This window comes from Lactuca sativa, chromosome 9 (assembly GCF_002870075.4).
Source record: "Lactuca sativa cultivar Salinas chromosome 9, Lsat_Salinas_v11, whole genome shotgun sequence".
Lineage (NCBI taxonomy): Eukaryota > Viridiplantae > Streptophyta > Magnoliopsida > Asterales > Asteraceae > Lactuca > Lactuca sativa.
The window spans coordinates 30,879,941-30,898,168 of record NC_056631.2 but is presented as its reverse complement, the minus strand read 5'-3'; the positions used below and the strand labels follow the sequence as shown (position 1 = coordinate 30,898,168).

At 39.5% G+C, this 18,228-nt stretch overlaps 1 protein-coding gene across 1 annotated transcript; it reads left to right on the top strand.

Moving 5' to 3' along the window:
* The first annotated feature begins 964 nt into the window (after positions 1 to 964).
* Positions 965 to 2,437, top strand: LOC111878678 (alkane hydroxylase MAH1). The gene has a single exon (XM_023875193.1). It carries the CDS (start codon positions 965 to 967, stop codon positions 2,435 to 2,437), a length of 1,473 nt encoding a protein of 490 aa, XP_023730961.1.
* The last annotated feature ends 15,791 nt before the right edge of the window (positions 2,438 to 18,228 follow it).

Below are 18,228 nucleotides of genomic sequence, written 5' to 3'. Positions count from 1 at the left end.
TAATAAAACATGAAGCCTTTCTTTACGCTTTACGCTTGTTTTGAAGTTTTCATCCGTGCTTCTCTTCCGCCTGGCCCGTATTCAATTCTTGTAAATATTTACATAAAATAAATTAATGATATTTACTTTTATATATGTTGACGTCCGGACACATTTTCAGAAACACGGTTTAATTTTCCTCCTCCCACCAAGATGTATTGACGACAAATATACAAACTAACCTGTTCCAATGACATGAAGTCATTGTCGCTTAGGTAACATAATGCCGACGACGGGGTACGTCGCTACAGGCCTCATCATTAGTGTAGTGTGTAGACTTACAGTGTTTAAACCATTGGTGACTGCGGCATATATGGTGAAATTTACCATTAGCTTAAATAGATATTTGATGTGGAGAGTCAAACATGTTGAGCGATATAGCAGGTATACTTTTATGTACTAGCATATGCTGCATGCCCTATTATATATCAAATACCACACTTGGGCCGGTTTGATCTCTTTGCATTTGAACATGCATGTCCGGACATCGGATTTTTCTTGGCACATGCTGATGTCAAGTATGTCGGATAGTGGAATTTATTCCGGCTGTAAATAAACTTCAACCTTTATTTCAACAATGACGTGCTTTTAGGGTTTTATCTGGTTTCTACCCTCGCCTTCACCTGAGTTTAACCTCACTATGGACGGCAACACCAGCCTAGAAGTTGACGGGACATATGATGTACATTTTGGGCGGCAGCAAAGGTTCTTTTGCATTAAAGTTGTATAAATCACCTCTTTACCAAACACAATAATTGTGCATGAAGGTTGGCTATAAATCAATACATCGTTAATCAAACACAATCTGCACATCGATCGATCGATCACCATGGCATTAATCATGGAAACCCTAGATATAATTTTTTCCCTTGCCTGTTTCATTTTCATTTGTATTTTTTATAAACTTAGAACACGTAAATCCTCGATGCCCATCAACTGGCCTTTATTAGGTATGACCCCTAGCCTTTTGTGGAACTTCAACCATGTTCATGATTACATGACCGATGTTTTGAGAAATAACGGTGGTACAATCATGTACAAAGGCCCTTGGTTTAGCAACATGGACATGATCTTCACCAGTGATCCAGCCAACTTTCATTATATATCGTCCACCAACTTTCATAATTACCCTAAAGGTCCAGATTTTAGAGAGATGTTCGATATCCTTGGAGATGGTATTTTCAATTGTGATTCCAAGTTATGGGAATTACAACATAAAACAACCATGTCGCTCTTCAATGATGCGGGATTCTTGATGCTGTTGGAGAAAACGATTTGGAAGAACGTGGAGGAAGAACTTATACCAGTTCTTGAATTCATGTCAGAACAAGGATCCACGTGGGATTTGCAAGACATCTTCCAGAGGCTCACTTTTGATGGTATTTGCAATCTACTTATGGATTATGATCCCAAGACCTTGTCTGTTGATCTTCCTTACAATGAACTCGAAAGAGCCATCACCAAGACAGAAGAGGCAATCTTCAGTCGACATCTTCTCCCAAAATACTATTGGAAGTTGCAAAAGCGACTTCAAATAGGCAATGAGAAACATATGACTGAAGCTTCCAAGCTAAGTGATGAATTATTTTACAAGTTTATAAATGAAAAACGACACAAAAGAAGAACTAAGATCTGTGACGTAAAGAGTGAGCAAGTACAAGATTATACGTTACTAACAGGATTTATGAGGGAATACGACGACAAGATTGGTAGCTTTGATAACAACCATGACAAAATTATCAAAGACACCTTGCTCAATCTTCTGATTGCCGGGAGAGATACCACAAGCACAGTTCTCACCTGGTTTTTTTATCTCCTCGCAAAAAATCCAACAGCAGAAGCTAAGATCTACAGAGAACTTCATGCACAATTAGGGTTGAAAGAGGGTCAGAAATGGAGAAGTTTTGGTGCAAAAGAGTTGGGAAAGTTGGCGTATTTACATGCATCATTATGTGAAGCGCTAAGGTTATTCCCTCCTGTTCCTGTCAACCACAAAGTTTCACAGGAAGCAGACACACTGCCAAGCAATCACCATGTCCGTAAAAACAGCATAATAATTCTACATTCATATGCAATGGGACGAATGGAGACAATATGGGGACAAGATGTTTTGGATTTCAAGCCAGAGAGATGGCTCTCCGAGCAAGGAGGGATTAAACAGGTACCATCGTACAAGTTTACAGCATTCCATGCAGGACCAAGAACTTGCCTAGGTAAGAAAATGTCATTAATTCATATGAAAACTGTGGCTGCTACAATTATATATAATTACCATGTCAAAGTGGTGGAAGGACAATCATTTACCCAAAATGCGTCGGTAGTTCTCCAAATGAAGTACGGGTTGATGGTCAAAGTAACTAAAAGAAATGAAGTGAAACCCCAATTAGCTACATGCTAATTAATATGCTATACATATAAATCTATGGTGCTTAAATGATGCATCAGTTGGGAAATTCATCTAGATCTCTAGAGTACTAGCTTCAAATCTATAAAGAAGTCCTTTATATATGTTGCACAGATCATTTTACTTGTTGTACCTTCCTGTCATGCAATAATATGTAACTTATGTATGTGTCCCTTTAGATTTCAAAGCTCGTGTATAACAAATTGTGATATTCTACCAGTAAAATAATTTTGACGGCTCTTCACTTCTCAGTTTTATTAGGATATGCGAGATAATTACACCAGAGTAGACGACTATCTTTCACGAAAATTTCCTATGGACTTAATCCGTTATAAAGAATTCCAAAGATTTCCCACAAATACAAGAAACTGTAATTTATAAAATAAATAAAAAATTGTTACAAACATTTTCCCTTAAACGTGGCATCAGTCTTTGCATTCAATATATAACAAATACAAATACAACACAATATAGCTTAATCCCTATTCTAATAAAAGAATAGTTTTATTCTCCTTTTGACACGTGTCATCTTCTTAGACCTCTTAATTAATGCATATTTTATTCTTCTTTTACAATGTGTCACCCTATTATGTCTGATAATTAATAATTAATATTTGTCAGTTGTCAACCTATTGATTATTCATTTTAAATTTTAAATTTTAAATTTCCACTCTATCTACATTAAATTAATAACATTAAAATAAAATTAATACAAATTATAAAGTGATATAATTTCACATATTTATTTAACTCAATGATTATAATTTTATATAACTAAAAAAATCTCTTAATTAATAATTTATTTAAAATAATTGATTAATAACTTTGAATTTTTAATATAAAAATTTAATTAATTTTGTAACCGTGGTTCCCACGGGTTATAAACTAGTAATAAATACATGGCTATCAAAAATTATGACAGATTAACCACAGAACTCAGAGCATCCACAAAGCATTGAACTTTATAGAACTCAATGGATTGCCACATCATTTTTCTACATTCCATACAACTCAATTAATTTTTTTTTCTACAATACATTCAACTCTACAAAGTTCAATAGAAAGTTACAAAAGTTAATTTATACTATGTATTTAAGATTAAAAACTTTCATTTTTCCCATTGAACTCCAAATCCATTAAATGTCAAGGTGGCATCTCACTATGGTAGAGTTTCATCCATTAAATGACAACTAGACTTTCCACTTCATTCAACTCTCTCATTAAACTCACCATTGTGGATGCTCTCAGTCAGTTGAAAAATTATGGTCGTTACCCCTAGGGGTTTGCACAGTCCGCTGGTCGACTAAGTTATATGGAAAAAGAAGCAAAAAAACAAGGTGGAAGAGTCTAAAATTTTTTTGGGAGATATGGGTACGTAATACCAAAGAATTTGTCCTTGCGTTTATGCATCTTATTGGTCTGAACATCTATTATACATGTTGGATAAGATTTTACATGGTCATAGATTTATTAATAAACGGTTAGTCACTACAAGGAAAAAGGCTATTACCGCGACAAAAGTCGCCGGTAAAAGTCCCAAAAGTCGCCGGTACTGAGTCGCCGCTACTGCCTCGTCTGTAACGACAAAAAATTTCAACCAATTTAAAATTTTCGAAAACAACCCGATTCCATTAAAGTTATTACAAAAAGGTTTTCAATACAATTTATTTTAAGTATTCCCAGAATCTCATCACAATATAAACACGAGGAGCGGTACGATCACGCCTTCGCCTAGGGCTAGGGTTTGGGACAAGATAGCTCCTTCAATCACTCATAAACTGGGACTTTTATGCATTCTAGCCCTTCTCCATTCCAGAACAGAGGTAGCAATCTCAGATCTAACCTCTAAACTCACATACAACAAAAGATATGATCTCTAACACCCCCATAATGATGAATCTAGACAATAGCAGCTCAAACAATGAAATAATACCTCAAAAGGAAGCTCCAAGAGAAGACTAATCCGGATCCTTGCAAAGCCCTTTGATCCAAGTCTCTTCTCCTTCAAGATTTCTTCAACAACCACTTCTCCAACCTCCAATTCACTCAACAATGGTGTTTTCTCACGAAATCAAGGCTTCTGGAACTCAAGGGGTGATAAGGAGGCTGGGGAGAAGACATAATGTTCTTTATATAGGGCTCAACCTCCGGATTTAGGGTTTTCTCCACTCAGCACCAACTCGTCGAGTCCACCCATGCTACTCGCCGAGTTGGACATTTAACACGCGACTAGAGTCGCGACCCTACTCGCCGAGTCCACTCGTGGACTCGCCGAGTCGCTCCTTCCCATTTTACTCTTTTAGCCCTTCAACTTTACTCTTGCTATTCCGGGGTGTTACAATTCGCCCCCACTTACATTAGGCTTCGTCCTCGAAGCCTGTGGCAATTCAACTTCGAGACTACTCCCGTAATGCACCACCTGGCATTAACCAGGCCAGGCTCCTTAACGCTCAACCATCGAAACCTGAAACTCACTTTCTCCTTTCTTGCGGTGTCCTGACCACCATCTCAAGCCGGCCACCGGCTTTACCCTCTGATAACTCCACTTAACAACTGAGTATTACTCATGATGCAACACTGATCCAAATCACAACCATCACTCGACCCATATGAGCTAGAAAATAACCATGCACCACCGGATTCCCGATCCGAGTCCAACTGTAATCATTCTGCTGACATAAAGACACATTCTTCAGAGCAACTCCCATGAGTTCTCATCTTGCAATCACATACACATGCTGATGACATCTCCAAACATCCCCCAGGATGAACCACTACTACATACGCACTTCCCTGATCAGAATCGCACTGAGAGCCCAAGACTCCCTCCCTGCATCCCTTCCGAGCCTCTTGGCTCTACACCCGTGGAATTCCTTCCGCGACCTCAGCTGACATCCCAACTCGGATGTGATTCCGTTCCACTGCCGCAAACACGCTGCTCAATGACCATACTCGGATCACTCTAATCATAACTCTGCTCTGCCGCTTTCACTTCCGTGAACTTGCACTCCCTCTCGGAGTTACACTCCTCTCTCATTCCTTTACCAAGGAATCCACTTGGCCGCCTTGTCACTCCGACAAGTGCCACGGTGCTCGCCCAACGCTGCACCACTCCTTTATAGCGTAACCGCTATCCATCCAACACACATGCTCTGACTCTGATCGCAGGGACTTACAAGCCCATGCACTATCTCAACTAATCAAGATCACTACCCGGGGCCAGACCTTCAAATGCTACCACACCGCAACATACACAAACCATATCCTCGAACCGATCCAACAATATGTACAGAGTCTTCAGCATGACTGGACCGCCTCACCAGGCCTTCAGCCAATCTGGACCACTCTCAGAACCTTCAGCCAATCTGGACTGCTCTCAGTGCCTTCAGTTTAGCTGGACCGTTCTCCGAGCCTTCAGCCTGACTGGTACGCCTACCGGCCTTCAGTCTATCCGGACCGCTCAACTAGCATTCATCATTCCGAGCTATCACTCCGGGAAATCTTCCCATGCATACCGTTATATCCCTCTAGGGGTTCCGAACTCTATCTCCATCACACAACTCAATCCCGGCCTGATCCCAGACCCTCCGCAAATAAGTACCTTTGGTCTGTATTCCGCCCCGCATACCTGCCACTTACTCATGCCAGCCTACGCTCTTGGCTGACAGAACACTGCTGAATACCAGACATCTCAACAATCTCACATACTTATTGATCATCCGGAGAATTTTCCAATTCTCCCCCAATTAGGGCACTGACTATCAACCACCGGTCGCTATCACCGACCTCCCAAAACAACCCTGCACAACACCACACTTACACGCGGACTGATTTCCCACTAGCACTAGCAACCTTCACAAAATCACATTTCCACACTGATCCTCCCGCTCGAAAGAAACTCAATCTGCAGCTAACCACTCCTCAGAAGGCAGATGCTACCCGGCATTCAGACTAACGCCAGATTCCCACTAACAACCCCATGAATGGTAACCAACGAAATTCCCAACACTAACCTATAATCATACCATAACTCTCAAAAACAACAAATACCACACCAAGAACCACACAAAGATACTAGCACATAAACAATACTTCACAATAATCATAAGATAACAAGACATCAAGGAAGAAACATACCCGTAGCTGCATCCGGCACTGCTCCGACCTCCTCTGCTGCAAGCTGAAAAGCACAACCCTGAGCCCTTGGGGGCTCCGCTCCACCCTGACCTCCACCCGTGATCCTCAAAGTGGCTGGTGCTGGAGCCTGCGCCGGTCCTGTAGCGAGCTGTGGACAGTTGACCCTCAAATGTCCAACCTGATGACAATGGTAACAAATCCTCAAATCCCGAACCGGCGCTGACTGCCGACAATCCCTCGTATAGTGCCCCTCCTTTCCGCACTAGCGGCATGCACCACCGGACCTACAAACTCCGGTGTGACTCCTTCCACACTTCCCAAAAGTGTGGCTACTCAGATCCCCCACTCTAGAATCAACGGTCTTGGACCGTTTTGGCGCCGGCTGCAACTGCACTGGAGCCTGCCTCAACTCACGCATCTGTAACTCAATCTCTAACTCGCGCCGCCTGGCGGCCTCTTGTAACTCCAACAAGGTCTCGCACCTCTGCGTAGACACAAACTGTCTGATATCCCTCTTGAGCATGCTCAGATATCGAGACATCTGAGCCTGATCCGAAGCGAACTCAGGGCAGAACATCACCCTCTCAGTGAACATCCTGGTGATCTCAGTCACCGACTCCGAATCCTGCTTCAGCTCAAGGAACTCCTTAGCCAATCTCTCCCTGTCAACTCGCGGAACATAGCGAGTTCTGAACATCTCCCTGAACTGATCCCATGAAACCGCAACCCTCTGCGCATCCGAATATGACCCCATGGTCAATCTCCACCAATCCTTCGCCCCGAGCCTCAACAGGTTCAGAGCAACACCTCACCCTCTGCTCAGCAGGGCATGAACACGTGAAGAAACACCCCTCCACGTCCGATAACCACCTCATAGCAACAATCGGGTCCTGAAATCCATCGAAGGTGGGAGGCTTCGTATTATCGAAGTCCCGATACTGAAAGCCCCGACCAGCTCCTCCCCCTGCCGCTGCTACAGCTGCTGTAGCCGCCGCGGCAGCCGTCTCTGTGAGAGCTGCATAGCGCTCATTAAAATACTCAACCATGGCAGTCTTGATCGACCCAAACAGCTCCGACAACTCAGCCCAGAACAACTCAGCAATCTCATCACGCAGGATCTCACGAATCCTCGCATCCAACTCGCACGTGCTCATCTGACCAATAACCTCGGGCGGTACTGACCCGCCCGAAACTCCCTTTCCTGCTCCCGATCCTGATCCGGATCCACTCCCAGCATGCCTCGGAATCTCCATACTGAAAAACACCACACAAAATCTCAGACACTTCCCACTATCCCAGGAACCAACTCTCTCAACCCAACCCTAGAGGTCATGGTTTCCCTGATATGCGTATGGGTCCTGTGCTTTCAGTAGTATGGGCCCATACTACCTTCCACACCTACCCATATTTGCATGAAGTACTACCACAACACCCTAGTGAAAACATGCATAACAACGCTCAACCCTCACAACTAAAGGAACATTGGAAATCTCTCACAAGGAAACCCTAGGCTACAGGCATCACAAATCAGGCAACATTATCATGAAATCCTGAAGATCCCTAGCCTAGCACTAGCATGATGTTCTAACAAAGCTCAAAAACAAATATCATGTATGGTATTTTGGGGTTACTTATTGGCTCCGGCAGATCGTACCTCCGCGTCCTCCTTTACTCATTTTGAAAACCATTTTAAATACTCTTTTGAAAACTCTCCTCGATTTCAGACTGGAGTCACACGAGTGTTCCTCCAATTCACTCAAACCAAGGCTCTGATACCAACCTGTAACGACCAAAAATTTCAACCAATTTAAAATTTTCAAAAACAACCCGATTCCATTAAAGTTATTACAAAAAGGTTTTCAATACAATTTATTTTAAGTATTCCCAGAATCTCATCACAATATAAACACGAGGAGCGGTACGATCACGCCTTCGCCTTGCCACGGTCTCCTGAAGAACCTGAAAAACATTAAACCACAACTGTAAGCCCGAAAGCTTAGTGAGATATCCCCAAAATACCAACCACATATACCATACACGCTTAACATGCCATAACATATCCGATCACAGAACAGCCATGCACTTCGGGTCTACTGTGGGACTGGTCCGCCGCACCGGCCAACAGTCCACCTGGTCCACCCTCCGAGTCTAGCCATATACCTCGAGTCTACAGTGTGATTGGTCTGCCCGCACCGGGCCTTCAATCCACCTGGTCCACTCTCCGAATCTAACCACATACATCGAGTCTGCAGTGTGATTGGTCCGCCCGCACCGGGCCTTCAATCCACTTGGTCCACTCTCTGAGTCTACAGTATGACTGGTCCGCCCGCACCAGGGCTTCAGTCGGCCTGGTCCACTCTCTGAGCCTCGGCACGTCTGGTCCGCCCTCTTGGGGCCTACAGCCTATCCGGACCGCTCGCTGGGCCTTCGGGACAACCGGTCCGCCCTGGGTATCTTGGCCTACAGCACAAAGCAGGACCCGCCTCAACCCAAATCCAGTCCAAACAACCATGTGCACATAAACATATAATCATATAGCAATTCATAGTCAACAAGCCGATCAAACATATCACATAACATATCATCATCCTAACCAGGATACCGACCTAACCGGTCACTAGCATAGCATCAGCCTACATCTCGGGATACCTATCTCAACCAGGTCTCTAACATATACCATCCTAGCTACCAGGATGCAAACATATCAAAGCAATAACATAACAACAAATACCCGGATCTCAATCTGATAAGGGCCGGCCTTGGTGCCTTAGACCCTGTTGATATAGTGATGATAACTCACCTCGAAACTGCCGACTGAACAGATAACCCAAGCTGCTCCGATTACTGATATGACCTCCACCACTGGACAACCACCAAGGCACTGAACTCAAAACAATATCGAACAATTACCAAAATGCCCATGGAAATCACTGATCAACCCTTGGTCAAAGTCAACCCATGACTGACTCTACTCGCCGAGTCAACCCGATGACTCGCCGAGTCCCCATGCTCAGAATTCCCCCAATCCGCGACTCATCTCGCCGAGTCACCCCGAGACTCGCCGAGTCCAACAACTCTGAGTCCACTCACACACAACTCACCGAGTCATCCCTTGACTCACCGATTCACGGCTCAACTAGAAAAGATTGGGACTCTTCGACAAGACTCGCCGAGTCCAAGAACAGACTCGTCGAGTCTAAGGCTATCTTCAACCTACTCGCCGAGTTGTTCTTCCAACTCGTCGAGTTCCAGGCCATCTTCATCCAACTCGCCGAGTTGTTCTTCCAACTCGTCGAGTCCCAGCCTATCTTCAAGCAACTCGCCGAGTCCACCCATGTGACTCGCCGAGTACCACCGGGTCTGAATCCATACAGAGGCTTTCCAAGCCATGCAGATGATCCAAACCATAGATCTACCCTTCCTAAGGCCATCCATCACGTAAAGTGGCAAACTTTACGTGAATCCAAGGAGATCTAGGCACTTAACACTCTAGGGCTAGGGTTTAGGACAAGATAGCTCCTTCAATCACTCATAAACTGGGACTTTTATGCATTCTAGCCCTTCTCCATTCCAGAACTGAGGTAGCAACCTCAGATCTAACCTCTAAACTCCAATACACCAAAAGATATGATCTCTAACACCCCCATAATGATGAATCTAGACAATAGCAGCTCAAACAATGAAATAATACCTCAAAAGGAAGTTCCAAGAGAAGATTAATCCGGATCCTTGCAAAGCCCTTTGATCCAAGTCTCTTCTCCTTCAAGATTTCTTCAACAACCACTTCTCCAACCTCCAATTCACTCAACAATGGTGTTTTCTCACGAAATCAGGGCTTCTGGAACTCAAGGGGTGATAAGGAGGCTGGGGAGAAGACATAATGTTCTTTATATAGGGCTCAACCTCCGGATTTAGGGTTTTCTCCACTCAGCACCAACTCGCCGAGTCCATCCATGCTACTCGCCAAGTTGGTCATTTAACACGCGACTAGAGTCGCGACCCTACTCGTCGAGTCCACTCGTGGACTCGCCGAGTCGCTCCTTCCCATTTTACTCTTTTAGCCCTTCAACTTTACATCGTCGCTATTGATCAGTTAGTCGCCGCTAATGATAAAAGTCGCCGCTATTGACTCTGTCGCCGCTAATGAGTATTGTCGCCGCTAATAAGCTAGTCACCGGTAATGACTTCTGTCGCCGGTAAAAGTGTCGCTGATAATAATTTATGTCGCCACTAATAAGCTAGTCGCCGGTAAAAGTGTCGCCGGTAATAACTTTTGTCGTCAGTAAAAGTGTCGCCGGTAATTGTTTTTCAATTTTTTAATTAATGATGGTTACCGGCGATAATATCGTAGGTAAAAGTGTCGCCGGTAATAACAATCTTCGATTAAATATCAAAACCAATAGTGTCGACGCTAATTACAAAACAAACATCCTATTAAATATCAAACATAATAGTGTCATTGCATACAAACAAACATCCAAATACAATTAAATATCAAAAGTCATAATATCCGAGTAGCAAAACAACAAAATTTTTACAATCTACCAAGTAGCAAAACGTGACAACATATGCAAATAAAACTCATCCTTACATACCATCATCGTCGTTCCCATCGTTTCCTTTATTATTTTGGGATTGAAAAAATGAATAAAGCTCATCCCTACATGTCATGTCGGGTCGGCGAGCATTGCACGAAGATTTTCCAACTACATGATTAATAACAATATATATATATATATATATATATATATATATATATATATATATATATATATATATATATATATATATATATATATATATATATATATATATATATATATAAACTTATAAGTTAGATCGTCAAACCTAAACAAAAACTATCAAAATACATTGTTATTTTTAAACTAAGATAGAAAACTAAAGTACATTGCTATTTCTTGCACTTGGGACAAAAACCAAATTACCAAACTTTTTAGCAAATAATCACCACAAAACCAAAACTACCAAATCAACATGCATTTTACGATGCTAAAGTAGATTGCTATTTTTAAACAAAGATAGAAAACCAAAGTACATTGCTATATTTTGCACTTGGGATAAAAACCAAATTACCAAACTTTTTAGCAAATAATCACCACAAAATCAAAACTACCAAATCAACATGCATTTTACGATGCTAAAGTAGATTGCTATTTTTAAACAAAGATAGAAAACCAAAGTACATTGCTATATTTTGCACTTGGGACAAAAACCAAATTACCAAACTTTTTAGCAAATAACCACCACAAAACAAAAACTACCAAATCAACATGTATTTTACGATGCTAAAGTAGATTGCTATTTTTAAACTAAGATAGAAAACCAAAGTACATTGCTATATTTGCACTTGGGATAAAAGCCAAATACTCATATACCACATATACATCAAATACACATACATTGGCATATATACAACAAATTCATATATATTCAAATTAAAAGTGAAATTAGCAAATGAACTTACCTTTGTTGAAGAATTGGAGTTAGAAATTGGTCCCAAAAGCTTTAACCACACCTAATCCAAAACAACACCACCAAAAACAAATATATGAACAATTTGTTACCATTCAATCACTAGATGAAGCTAAAAATCGAAATCAACATACAAATTGAAAAGGAAATTACAAAATCAACTTACTTTTGTTGAAGAAATGGAGTTAGAAATTGTTCCCAAAACTTTAACCACACCTAGATTCTTAATAGGACACAATGTGGGAAGAAATTTGCTTGGAAATGGAGAAATAGAGGCTTAAAATTGGATGAAGCTGGAAAATTGGGGAAGGAAAGAAGCAGCAAACAGAAAGGCAATGGAGAAATGAACCCTCGTCGTGCGTTTTTTTTTATCTGGGAGAGGCAATAGCGACGACACCTTTAGCGGCGACAACTTGACCTTTACCGACGACTTTTAGCAATAGCGGCGACAAACTGGAAGGAAGGGTACCGCGTGTTTTTTCGTTAACTATTACCGGCGATTATTTTAACTCTTTAGCGGCGACAAATATGTCGTCGGTATTAGGTTAGATACGGTAAGACACCCCACCCGTTGGATTAGATATTTCATCGAATGGTTCATATGCAACAGAGGGGGAAAGTGTGGATCCGGAAGTCAACCCTTTACCGGCGACAATATCTAGAGTCGCCGCTAAAGCCCCTTGTCGCCGGTAAAGGGTATATTTCTTGTAGTGAGTGGCAACGGGCGTCGCCGCTAAAAGTCACGAATGTTGATCGCCATCATTGCCTTTAGTGTCGTTAAAGAGTCGCCGTGGTTGACTCGTTGCTAATTTTCCAATTGTCACCGCTAATTCTTACCGTCCCCATTAATGCTACATTGCCGCTAATGCTCCGTGTCGCCACTAATACTATCCATCGCCACTAAAAATGTCGCCACTAATTATATATATTCTTTTTAGTTTTTTGAAGCCGTTCCTTCCATATATATATACAAAACAAACATTATAAAAATATAAAAACTATTACGAATATTAATTCTAGAAAATAGTTTGAAATATTAAAATTTAATAATCTGGTCCAAATATAAATCCAAACATAGTGCAATGTATGTTGTTATACAAACAAAACATTACATAAATCTTAAAAATAGCCACTCGTTATCATCGCTCCCTTCGTTTTTTTCGGTATCATTTGGTTGTGACAACGATCAAAACCATTTTTGAAGTGCCGCACTACATGATGCGTATTTTAGCATTGTTTTATCCAACTGCAAAATAAACATCATAATCTTAAGTTAAACCAACTTACCAAAATATAAGGAAAGTACAAAATACATTACCAACATATCAAATTATAAGAATTGTCAAACCACAAAATTACCAACATATTACCAAACTAAAAAAAAAATACCAAACTACAAATTACCTAACATATCAAACTATAACTAAGCTAACATTTGATTTTATTTTAAGTTTTCTATAATAATATTATACTTTAAATATTATATTATTTTTCTATTTGAACATTATACTTTTGCATATATATTTTTTAGTTATAGTATCATATTTTTTTTCATATTGTAATTTACATATCATATAGTTTTTTTTTATTGTGAATTATAGCATCCAACTTTGTTTTTTATTATAGCATTGTGCTTTACAAATTAAGCATTTTAGTATCCTACTTTTTTCATATTTTCCATTATAGCATAGTACTTTACAAATTAAAGTCATGATCATTTTTTCCATTATAGCATCCTACATTTTTTTCATTATAGCATTGTATTTTCCAAATTACATACAAATACATAGACTACATACACAATTTCTATGCATACAAATACATATGTACATACATAATACATATACAAAAACATATATATATATATATATATATATATATAAAATACACATAGCCGATACATATACAAATATATGATACACCTACAAATATACAAATACATACATATACACATAAAAACACACACACACACACACACATATATATATATATATATATATATATATATATATATATATATATATACAATTATACAAAATATAAATTCTACATACAAAAATTAAAATAAACATATATCAAACCTATGTTGGTGTGTAATCCGGTGGAGAAGAGTAGTGGTGAATTGGTGGCGAAATTTTGACAAATCTTCAACAATTCCGACAAAGGGGGAAACTTTAGCTATCAGATTAACGGCGACACCGTCGCCACTAGTTGTATATACCATATCAATTTTCAGTTGTTGGATTAGGAAAAAAAATCGGTGCATGGTGTTGCACCTCATATTTCGACGCGGATCGGGTTGAATTGACATTAGTGGCAGCACTTTTAACGGTGACACATAAAACGAAAGTTATGTGTCGCCGTTAAAGGTGGTTGTCACCACTAATGCATATTATTCTTGTAGATGGAATGATTCTCCATCCTTCCATCCTACATCAAGTCATCGATCAATATGGAATTCATATAGATTTGTAAAGGATTGTGGGTCGGGATGAGTGATTGATGTATCTATAAGATGATATTATATACAGAGTTGGATGACTATAACAATATAACATTTCTATATTGATGTTAACATTTCATAACTATAGTGTCGTAAAAGTAAACGAGTTTTTTAAATATCTTTTCATGCTTTTAAATACTTCAAGTCTTCAATATTCACTACAAGGAAAACGATCATTAGCGGCGACAAAAGTCAGCGGTAATAAGTCAAGTTATCGCCGATAACAATAATAGCGGTGACGCGTCACTGGTAATAAGTCGCCGCTACTACTTCGTCGCTACTGATCAACTTGTCGCCGCTAATGATAGATGTCACCGCTAATGAGGTTTGTCGCCGCTAATAACAAAGTCACCGGCAATTACAATTTTTATTTTTTTTAATTAACGATTTTGGTCGCCGGTAACAATGTCCTCGGTAATTACATAACAACATTCGATTAAATATAAAAAATAATGGTGTCGACGCTAATTACAAAACAAACATCCGATTATAATTAATTAAATATCAAAAGTCATAATATCCGATTAAATATAAAAAGTAAGAATGTCGTCCGTCATTAGTGTCGCTGGTAATTAAAAAAAAAACAACCAAAGTTTTACAATCTACCAAGTAGCAAAACGTGACAACGTATGCAAATAAAACTCATCCTGGCCTACATACCATCATCTTCGTTTCCTCGATTATTTTGGGATTGAAAAAACGAATACAACTCATCCCTACATGTCGGGTCGTTCAGCATTACACGAAGATTTTTCAATTACATAATTAATAACAACATATATAAACTTATAAATTAAATTATCAAGCATAAACAAAAACTATCAAAATACATTGTTATTTTTAAACTAAGACAAAAAACCAAAGTACGTCGTTAATTTTTGCACTTGGGAAAAAAACCTAATCACCAAAGTTTTTAGCAAATAATCACCACAAAACTAAAATTACCAAATCAACATGCATTTTACGATGCTAAAGTAGATTGCTATTTTTAAACTGACACAAAAAAACTAAAGTACGTTGTTACTTTTTGCACTTGGGACAAAAACCTAATTACCAAACTTTTTAGCAAATAATCACCACAAAACCAAAATTACCAAATCAACATGCATTTTACGATGATAAAGTAGATTGCTATTTTTAAACTAAGACAAAAAACCAAAGTACGTTGTTATTTTTTGCACTTGGAACAAAAACCTAATTACCAAACTTTTTAGCAAATAATCACCAGAAAACCAAAATTACCAAATGAACATGCATTTTACGATGCTAAAGTAGATTGTTATTTTTAAACTAAGACAAAAAAACCAAAGTACATTGTTATTTTTTGCACTTGGGACAAAAACCTAATTACCAAACTCTTTAGTAAATAATCACTACAAAACCAAAGTAGATTGTTTTACATGTGATAGTTGTGGTGATGGTTGCGAAGGTGTGGAATCGGCAGGAGATTAGAAGGTTTACGGCCAATGCCTCTAATATGGCCACGTCGCTCTCTTAATACTTTCTCAAACGCAGCTCTTTCTTGAGCGGGTGTTAACTCACTTTCACCTTGAATTTGTTCAAACATCTCTTCAACTAACCGATTATGTAACTCTCAAAAGTGAGTAACAATTAAGTATAAATAAACATTTAATTATATGATAAAATTATAATTAAATACTTACATATTGTTGTTCCGCCTCAGTAGTAACAAATACACCATTCTTATCGGTATGAGCTTTGCGAAACTTTTCCACTCTCTTAAAGTTTTGTTTAACTTTAAAAATGAGATTATATTTTAAATAAATAATTACATGTATCGTATGTTATCTTCTTATAGAAAGTACCGCTATACGAGCTCGACCCCCCACGATTCATATTTTTTTTGCATTTCACGGATTTTTTTGTTCCTTTCTGAAGCAATTATGTGTTCGTCTGTTTGGAAATACTCAACTGTTGTCTTCCAGTTATCAACTTCCATACCCTTTGGAGGGTTGGCTAATGCTCCTGGGATATCTTCATACCCTCCGACTGACATAAAATATTCTTTTGTGTCAGCTTTATGTTCTCGATAACCTTTTAACAAAGTTGCTTGAAAACTCTCTGTCAACATATTAGCTTGTACATCCCGGTACATCTGATCCAAATCAAACTTTTTCTACAAAAAAAAGTTAACCAAGTAAAAAACAATTATAGTTAACTATATTATAGATATTTAAATAAATAATTACCGCTAAATGTTGTAATACGACATCATGTATTGCAGGGGAAACTTTTTTCCAAGTCCATTTATGGGACCATGTGACACATTGTTTTTCCAACTTCTCAGGAAAACATGTCTTTCGGTCCTCCTATGGGATCAAATGTGATATCCTTTCATATTCCATGCTAATCGGTTTGCCCTGATTCCGTAAGATCGCTTTTTCAAGATTTATATTTTTCGCTTTGCCTCGAACTTTCCTTCGTGCACGTTTCTCAACTACAAATGTAATAAAAAAATTATTAGAAACGGTATTTAATTTATAATAACTGAACAAAAATAGTAAATAAAAATTCATAATAAGACTTACCGTCCTGCTCGTGTTGACCAGCACCTCTACCACCCGGGAGAGGTGGGTCCTCAGCTCCATCACCCCCGTGTCCACGACCTATAACATCAGCCATGGTATACATAAGAAAATGCTTCGTTTCGACCAGTTCAACTCGTAATCTTGCCGCTTTGTCTCCCCGCCTCCATGCTCAGGATGTTTACCCGGTTTAGGAGTTAGTAGACGACCTAGTTGCTTTTGTATGTCGTCATTACTAAAGTGTCTCGGAGCGGGTCCTGTCTCTTCCATCCCGTTAAAGTCCAACCTCTTTCTTAACGGATCATTAGCATCTAGGAAACGAAGATGACCGATATATACGACTTTGTTTGTTGCACGGTACGAAGGAGTGTCTTCATTGCAACTAGCACATGCTCTATACCCTTGCCCACTCCAACCTGATAGACTACTACGAGCTGGCCAATCGTTTATTGTCCACAACAACATAGCTCTCGTCGTGAAGAATGTGTTTGTCGCCGCATCTTTAATATATATATATACACACACACACACACACACACACAAGAAAACCATGATTTTAGCGGCGACACAATTACCGTCGACACAAGCTTTTATTGGCGACAAATGGTTGAGTCGCCGCTAAAAGCTTGTGTCGCAAGTAATTGTGTCGCCGCTAAAGGCTTTTCACCCGAATCCGCGTTATCTCTTTCTGATAGGCCTTAGCCATTCGATCGAGTATCTAATCCAACGGTTGGGGCCTCTTATACGCACAAAACCAATATCAGCGACATTGTGTCGCCGCTAAAGGTCGAAAAAGTCGTCGCAAATAGTGGTATAAAAAAATACGCGGTACCCTTCCCTCCAGATAGTCGCTGTTGTTAACATTTGTCGCCGGTAAAGCCTCTATTGTCGCCGCTAAAGGCGTGTGCAGATTATAAAAAGAAAAAAACGACGCATTTCATCAGTTTTGGTTTATGTGTTCAATCAAAACCCATTCTTTGGTTCATTCTTGCCCTATTTTCTGCAACAAACTGTCGATTCTAACAAGAAATCTCCCAACATTGTGAGATTAGGGGTCAAAGGTGTTTAGGGCTTCAATTAACTGGGTTTAAATGACGAAAACAATA

Excerpts from the sequence above, each read along its gene's own strand:
- LOC111878678 (XM_023875193.1), top strand. The coding sequence starts at position 965 with ATGCCCATCAACTGGCCTTTATTAGGTATGACCCCTAGCCTTTTGTGG.